The sequence below is a fragment of the Monoraphidium neglectum genome, assembly GCF_000611645.1.
Source record: "Monoraphidium neglectum strain SAG 48.87 unplaced genomic scaffold scaffold03076, whole genome shotgun sequence".
Taxonomy (NCBI): Eukaryota; Viridiplantae; Chlorophyta; class Chlorophyceae; order Sphaeropleales; family Selenastraceae; genus Monoraphidium; species Monoraphidium neglectum.
In genome coordinates, this window is record NW_014010552.1 from 1 (window position 1) to 7,277 (window position 7,277).

At 61.4% G+C, this 7,277-nt stretch overlaps 2 protein-coding genes across 2 annotated transcripts; both read left to right on the forward strand.

Moving 5' to 3' along the window:
* Positions 1-1,742: 1,742 nt before the first annotated feature.
* On the forward strand, positions 1,743-4,082 carry MNEG_12121 (Uncharacterized protein C11orf65; the record flags this gene model as incomplete). The annotated part of the gene is made up of 5 exons (XM_014039406.1): positions 1,743-1,771; positions 2,206-2,363; positions 2,521-2,683; positions 2,908-3,009; positions 3,845-4,082. 5 exons carry the CDS (start codon positions 1,743-1,745, stop codon positions 4,080-4,082), a joined length of 690 nt encoding a protein of 229 aa, XP_013894860.1.
* A 2,407-nt stretch (positions 4,083-6,489) lies between these two features.
* Positions 6,490-6,786, forward strand: MNEG_12122 (hypothetical protein; the record flags this gene model as incomplete). Its single annotated transcript, XM_014039407.1, has 1 exon — positions 6,490-6,786. One exon carries the CDS (start codon positions 6,490-6,492, stop codon positions 6,784-6,786), a length of 297 nt encoding a protein of 98 aa, XP_013894861.1.
* Between the last annotated feature and the right edge of the window lie 491 nt (positions 6,787-7,277).

The following is a 7,277-nucleotide window of genomic DNA, read 5'->3' on the forward strand; positions in this document are numbered from 1 at the left end:
GCCGCCGCCGCCGCCCGGCATGCCGCCGCCACGCGCGGCGCGCGTCAGCAGCCAGTAGGCCCAGCCCAGCAGCAGGACCGTCGGGGCCAGCCCCAGCAGCGTGCCGAGCACGCTGACCTCCGAAACGTATTTGACCGGCACCAGCCCCTCCGGCGACAGCCCCAGGTCGCGCTGCGCCTCGTCCATTTTCCGCTCGAAGCTGTCGACGCTGCCGATAACAAACGTGTACTTCGGGGCCTGCGGCGCGCTGTCCACGGACGCCGGGGCGCCACCACCAATAGTGACCCCCGAGTCGGTCGCGCCGCCGACGCGGGCGCTATCTGCGACGCCGGCTGATGCAGGTGATGGCTTCAGGTAGACGCGCGCGACGCTGCTGTTTACGACCTCCAGGCGCGCTACGGCGCCGCGCGCGAGGAGCTGCGACTTGAACTCCTGGAATGAGATCTCCTGGGGCCGGGGGGCGCCGCCCGCCAGGGCCATGTACAAGCTGGAGAGGGCGGCGACGCCGAAAGAGAACGCGAGGCTCTGCTGCAGCGACTGCTGGTTGCCGCTGCCGCCAGGGCCGCCGCCCTGCTCGCCGCCGCCGGGGGGCTTGCCCTCTGATGCGGGCTTGGGGCCGCCTGAGGGGGTTTTGGAGCCCTTGGGGTAGAAATTCCGAAAGCCTGCGAGGAGGGGTGTAACCAAGTGCGGGCGCGGTGCGTGCAGTTCGAAGCCTATGCTGGGCGCTACTAACTCTGAATGCCGCCGTGCAGCGGGAACGACAGCCCCTCCCTCGAAGCAGCGTTGCAGCCGCCGACGCCCGTTATCAATAAAACAGCTGTGTGGGCGGTCACAGTTGAGGAAGGGAGGAAAGTGGCCGCCTCTGCTGTGCTACGGCCCGATGCTGTGTTGACCGAAAGTGCCGCACCCTTTGGAGCATCGCTGGAGAAGGCACGCCCTCCCTTGCTCATGCGCCAGCGCATCGCCGCCTGCGCATCGGTTTTTTGATTGCATGTAAACAGTAAGCGTATGAGCGGGGGAGCATGAGAGCAGCTTACATACTTGCGATGGGCGGGCCGGTCGACATCACCGCTCGCGAACCGCTTGAGCTGCACAATAATACGGCGCGCTCCGTGGCACCTGCAGCGCCCTCACCTGTGCCGCCCCATTCCCGTCCCAAGGTCTCGACAAGCTTGATGCTATGAGTTGCGAGGACAGGCCAGCGCCGAAAAACGTCCTCACAGGTCCCGTTGCGTGACGACTAGTTGCGATCTGGTCTGCTGCTTGTCGCAGCAGCAGCCATCGCCCAAGCCCATATGTCACTCCCCTATACATAGCGACTCGTTACTATGATTCATGCGGTCTGGAAGCCAGGAATTGATGAAAACGATGGAAAGCGACGCAGCAGGGACACACTTGCTACTGATAAATCGCATCACTACAATTTCAACACTTGCATGCAGCAGAACGCGCTGTAACTTCGTCCCGATGCCCCAACGACGAGCAAGGAAGCTGCTCGCAGGGTCCCGCACGACATGAGGCCTTCTCGGAGTTCTACACAGGAGTAGCAGGGGCGCAAACCTATTTTTGGATATCTATTAGCCACATACCAGGCACAAACGTCCGTAAGCTGCTGTTCAGCACGGGAAACATGCCACTTGCGGATGCGCGTTGCGCTCCAGACGGCTATGCTGAAGAGCTTCAGGCCATTGAGGACTACAGAAGATTTGCCGTGCTTACGATTCAGCGCTTCTGGCGAGGCCATGCAGTTAGGCAGCGGCAGCGGCGCCAGGTGTGCCAGCTGCTGCTCTCGCCGCTGGTGGAGGTGCTGCTCGCGCTGCTGCCATTTGGACCCGTTTGCGTGTAGAAAACCTGCATGCGTAACATCCTCGATAAAATTGCGCTTTACCTTCATCATATGCAGAGGGACGAAGCGGCCTCGCACGCAAATGCAGACGCCGCTGCCAGTCGAAAGGCTGCACAGCTGTACCGCGCCGCTCGGGCCATCCAGGACGCATGGCGAGGCCGCGCCAACCGCCGGATTTTCCGCTATTACCAGCAGCTGTTGGCATTCAGGTGATGGATTGGAATGTTCGCCTGCTGCCCATTTGGACAGAGACAGGCAGCTGTTCTTGATAAGCAGCAACTGCAACTGGCAGCCGCAATTCGGCCCACTCGCCGCCACACAGCCCCCACAATACCAAGCTCCCCACCCGCCGTGCTCAGGGGCGGTGACGACCCCCGGGCGCTGCTGCGGGCCATCAACCCGCGAGAGGCGGCTCTGCTGGATGCGGCGGCCGGCGCGCACGTGAGGTTCAGGCTAGGGGGCGCGAGCTTCCCGCCACAGGTGCTGTACAAGATCTTCACACACAGGCCGGTGGCAGGTGGGCTGCTACTGTGCAATGGTGCAACGTCAAGCGCCGTGCCTCCCGCCGCGCCTTGACGCGCGGCCAACACTCCGCATACCGCAAAGGCACCAACTCAGCCGAAGCGCCCACCAACAAATCGACATTATCGCACGCACGCTGCTGCCGACCCCAGACATCAACGCCTTTGCGCCGCGCGACTACGCGGCGGAGGCGCCGGACCGCAGCGCCTGCCTGGACGCCGGCACTGGCGGTGCAGCAAAGCGCGCGCGGCGCCAGCCCGATGCAGCCCGGGAACCCATCCGCGCTGCGCAGTCTGACGCGGGCTTGGAGTTGAGGTGCGCGCGATGCAGCCTCCTGCACGGCGGGGCGCGGCAAACACAAGGAAGTATGCATTCGGCAGGCGCGCAGCCATGCATATCGGCTCCAAACCAATGCCGTCATGGTTGGCGCACACTGACGTCTTAATCGCCTCCGCGGCGCCGCCACGATGCACAAGGCCATACCTCTGCCCAGACGGGACGACCGGCTACCGCACCACCCGCGGCTGGTACCGCCGCAGCGACCGCAACGGCTGGCGGCCCGCGGCCCCCCACCTGCTGTTCGACCCAGAGCAGCGGGCCGCGCTGGGGCTGAACGGCGGCGCCGCCAGCGGCAGCGGCGGGTGCGGTTGGGGCACGAGCGGGGCGATGCAGCTGCGGTGCCGCCACGATCGCAAGCAGAGGCGGCGGCGGCGCCCGAGGCTGGCATCAACAAGCAGATGCGTGATTGGTGAAACTGACGGCTGCGAAAGCGGTCGTGATTTGGAGATGGGAGGGCGCGTGAATCACAGCAGCAAGAAGGCGCGCAGTGCGCCTGTGACGCACCACAGCCCCCTGGTTAGGAGGTGGGTAGTGTGTTGCGCAGACGCCGCGAAGCGTGCTGCAGCCTTGTCTGCTCTTGATTGGCGGCATGACTGTGGGATGGTGGGAAGTGTGCGGGGGTTCTGCCCTCTGGCAAAGCGCTTCTAGCAATGGGAAGAGCATAGGGCACGTGCATAGAGTGGTTGAGTGCGCTGGGCCATAACAGCAAATCGCCGCCAACCTCTGCCGCAGGGAGGAGCGTGCTCGGCGCGCGAAGCAGCGACGACGGGCGTGGCTGCTTCAGCTCTACAGACAGGGGCGCGTCGAGGTCAGCGCAGCGCACGCCGCTGGCAGTGGTGAAGCGGCTGCAGCTGCAGTCAGGGACGGCAGTGACTTAGCCTTCGCCAAGCCGCACCCAGCAGCGTCGCAGCGCTTCACTGGCAGGGGCGCCCGCATGCAGGGGGTGGATGCGGCGGTGGCAGCAGTAGCAAAGGTTGAGGCGGTTGATGCAGAGGAGGTATTGCTGGCTGACCTGGAGCGAAGGTTGCAGTGTCTGGACAAGAGGCGCCAGGTTGTGGCCTGCCCACATGATGGCAGCGGTGGTGGCAGCAGTGTCGTCAAATGCAGCGGCGGCAGCGACGAAATCCCTGGGCGCAGGCAGAAGGGCACCAGGCAGGACAGCGAGGACGGCAGCGCGCTGCTGACGTGGTGCCAAGCCCTGGACTTTGAGGCGTACACGGCCAGCTGGGCCGCCGCAGCGTGCAGCTTGGGGTCGGAGGCGGCGGCGGAGGGCCTGCTGGTGGAGAGGGCGCTGCTCGCGCACCTGGCGGCGGCGCAGCAGCAAGGGGAGGCCATTTGCGGCGGCGACGCGCTAGTTGCACGCGCACAAAAGTAAAGCACGCTTCTGTTGGGACTGTTGCAGATACATTGTCGTCATTGCATTGCTTCACGATACCCTGGGAGGTCGGTAAGACAAAACAACCACAGACAGCAGGAGTCATAAAAGCTCTGGCTGTGGGATGCCGTCTAATGAACACCGTTGGAAGGAAACACCACGGATGTCTGGTCGCCGTAAGATGGCCGAGCACTGCTCTGGCAGAGCGTCACTGGCGCGGCGCCCCGAGGTTGCACAGCAGGGGCTGTAGGCAGTGACATCACCAGGACGAAGCCACCTTCCTCCTGGAGGCCCGCTTGAACAGCCGACACCCGCACAGCCTGCCCTCACTGATCCAGGGGCCATCACTGCCCAGCAATGACACGTGATCAGCTGCCGTCACCCGCAGGCTCGATCACCGTCTTTCTTTAGGCCGCAAGGTTGCCAACAGCTCGCATGACTCCTAGAGTCCCCTGCACATGCGGGCAAGGGTCCTTGGTAGGATCGCCTTCACACCATCTTTCCGCACGGCTGCAGCCGGTGCTTGCAGCTGGCATCTTGACAGTCTCTTTGCACTGACTCTGCACGGTTGACTGCGCAGCAGCGCGACTCAGTGACTGCCAAACTGCCATGACTATCATCGCACCTGGGTGGTCTGGCTCATGCTTTTACCGGCCTTCTTTTACCAGCATTCATGGAACATTGTCTTTGCTATCAGTGGCAACGTGGTTGAGCAGGCGAGCCAAGAGGCGGCAACGTGCACCCCTGTCATACGGTAGTCACAAACAGAGCGGGCGAGGTTTTCATTGTCGTAAACGGAGCAAGACCACTTCGGGCAGCTCCCTCGGTGTGAGCGCTGTGTTGCCAGAAGGCAAGCTCGAGTTGCGACCTGCGAGGTAGGCGCGTGCCTGGCTCAGACATGCCGAGCATGCCCCTGTGAATACCCTGTTACACCGTCTGAGGTACTTCGACTTGCAGTCGCAGTAGCAGGCGTGTCTTCAGGGTTGCTTAGTCGTGTTGAGGTGATGCCATGCACTGGTGGGCGGCAACGACCATCTGGTATCCCAGGTCGAACAGGTTTTGTCCTGCTGTTCTCACTCCAGTTGCACCTGCTTGCGAGCGCCAGGCAGCATGAGATTTGCTGACGTGGAAGGGCTGAGGACCTGGTTGGAAAGCACTGAGGAAGGCTACGGGGAGTACGCTGCGCGGCTGTGGGCGAGCGGAGGGAACAATGTTCGTCAGTTGGCGAATGGCAGTGTGGAGGACCTCATGGACGCTGGCATCACCAACCGTTTGCATGCCATAGACATCAAGTTGGTCGCAGGTGACAACGCGGTCTTGACTGCTTGGACCATTCCGTTGATGCTTTGCATTCATGGTGCAGTCAGTTCCTTGCCGTGTCCACCATCGAAGCTGTAGCAGCCTTTGCCAGCCAAATTTGGTGTTTGTACAGGTTGTATGGTGCAGCAGTAATTGTAAGACAGGTTGCTATTGCTGCTGTCTTGGATGGCCCAAAACCGTATTGCACTTACTGCATGCTGCATGCTGCCCTCGCCCCAGCTTCCGCCACGTTACTCTGTGCTCTGCTCCCTTGCTGACGTCCTGCAAATGTGCTGCATTTTGCCGTTCCAATGGAATCAATTGATCTGCACAATACTGTCCAAGTGCAGCGGACGCAGCAGCGGGTGAGGCATGTGTGTTGCAATGACCGGATTGTGCTCGGGCTCCGCGGGGTTTGCCACAGCAAGTGGGGGTGAAGGGGGAAGATGGTCTGGGCTAGACTTGTACAAAAGACCCAGTCGCTCGGAGCATGTGTTGGCGCAGTCCACAGCGCGCAAAATGGACCAACATACACCTGCTGCTTGTCTTACGCAATATGAAAGCCGTGGCGCGTCGTCCGACCTGCTCGCAGCGGGCTGGCGTACCACTGTCACGGCATGAGGCATGCGTGGGTGGTTCCATTGTGTGTTTGTTGTGCTTTGTGCCTCATTCTCCGCATGTAAGACCTTCTAACAGCCTGGCTGCACCCCCCATGTGCCTGTCATGGCTTCCGCATGGGTTTCCCCCGTCGTCCCACACCACCAGCCGGTGAGTCATACATTGCGTTCCGTCAATGCTTGTGATCCTGCCAAGCAACCCTCTGCCCTCACTCCAATCCCTGGTTGTAGCCTAGCCAACGCGTTGCTGCCTAGGCGCGTACGGCAGCAATCGCGTGAACTTCCCGCATGGATTCAGCCTGAGTCAACGTACACACCAATTCATCACCTGGGGGAACGGGCTGTGCATGCATGTTGGAATTACTTCAATGCTTGCACGACTCAATTGTAGCATCAACAAACAAACAAACTAGCCAGCAAGCAACAACCTGTGCGACTGGCCGTGCTGTGCTTGGCGTTCCCCAGCTACACTGCACCAGCAGGAACAGCGCATGGAGCGACTTGTGGAGCAGCACCGCCAGCTTCTGGAGCAGCAGCAGCAGCTGGAAGAGAAGCTGGAAAAGTCGGGCGTGTTGCAGGATGTCTTCCTGCAAGTGCTGGACTACTCAGAGGAGGTTATCAGCACTGCGCCCAGCAGAGTGGGCTTCAAGCAGCAGCTGGTAGACACGTACAGCGAGCAGCGCACCGGCGCAGCCGGCGATGCCATCTTGTGCATGGTCACCAACCAGTACCTCCCCGAGAGGTTCGTCATCGGCACACACCTCTGGAAGCGGGCCTGGCACAAGTGAGTGGCTTGCACGACATGCCTTGAGGCCGACATGCATTGCCGAGCAGAGTCACATCCTGTTTACTCTGTTGGACGGAGCGTCGTCGGTGTTGTGGTGTTTGTGCATGTGGTGGCTCCAGCATGTGACGGTGAGAATGGCTTCGAGCTCAGCAACATAGACTGTATTTGCGAGCTGCACAGCAGATGTATGCTTGGCCCTTTACTTGCATAGCACATGGATCACATTGTTTGAACATGTAGCCGTCATCCACTAACGCACGTGCATGCTGACCTGTGCAGGCTCATGTGGGTGCTGGACCTGGCTGGACAGATCGATGACGTCAGGAACGGGCTGCTGCTGTTCAAGCCCATTGCGTGGGCTTTCAACACATCTCGGATCTGCTTCGAGTGGGACACGGAGGAGCAGCGGTACGCGCCGCACCTGCTGGACGCCCGCCTCAAGGAGACGACGCTCATTGACAAGCTGCTGGAGCTGAACGCCGAGGTAGGGGC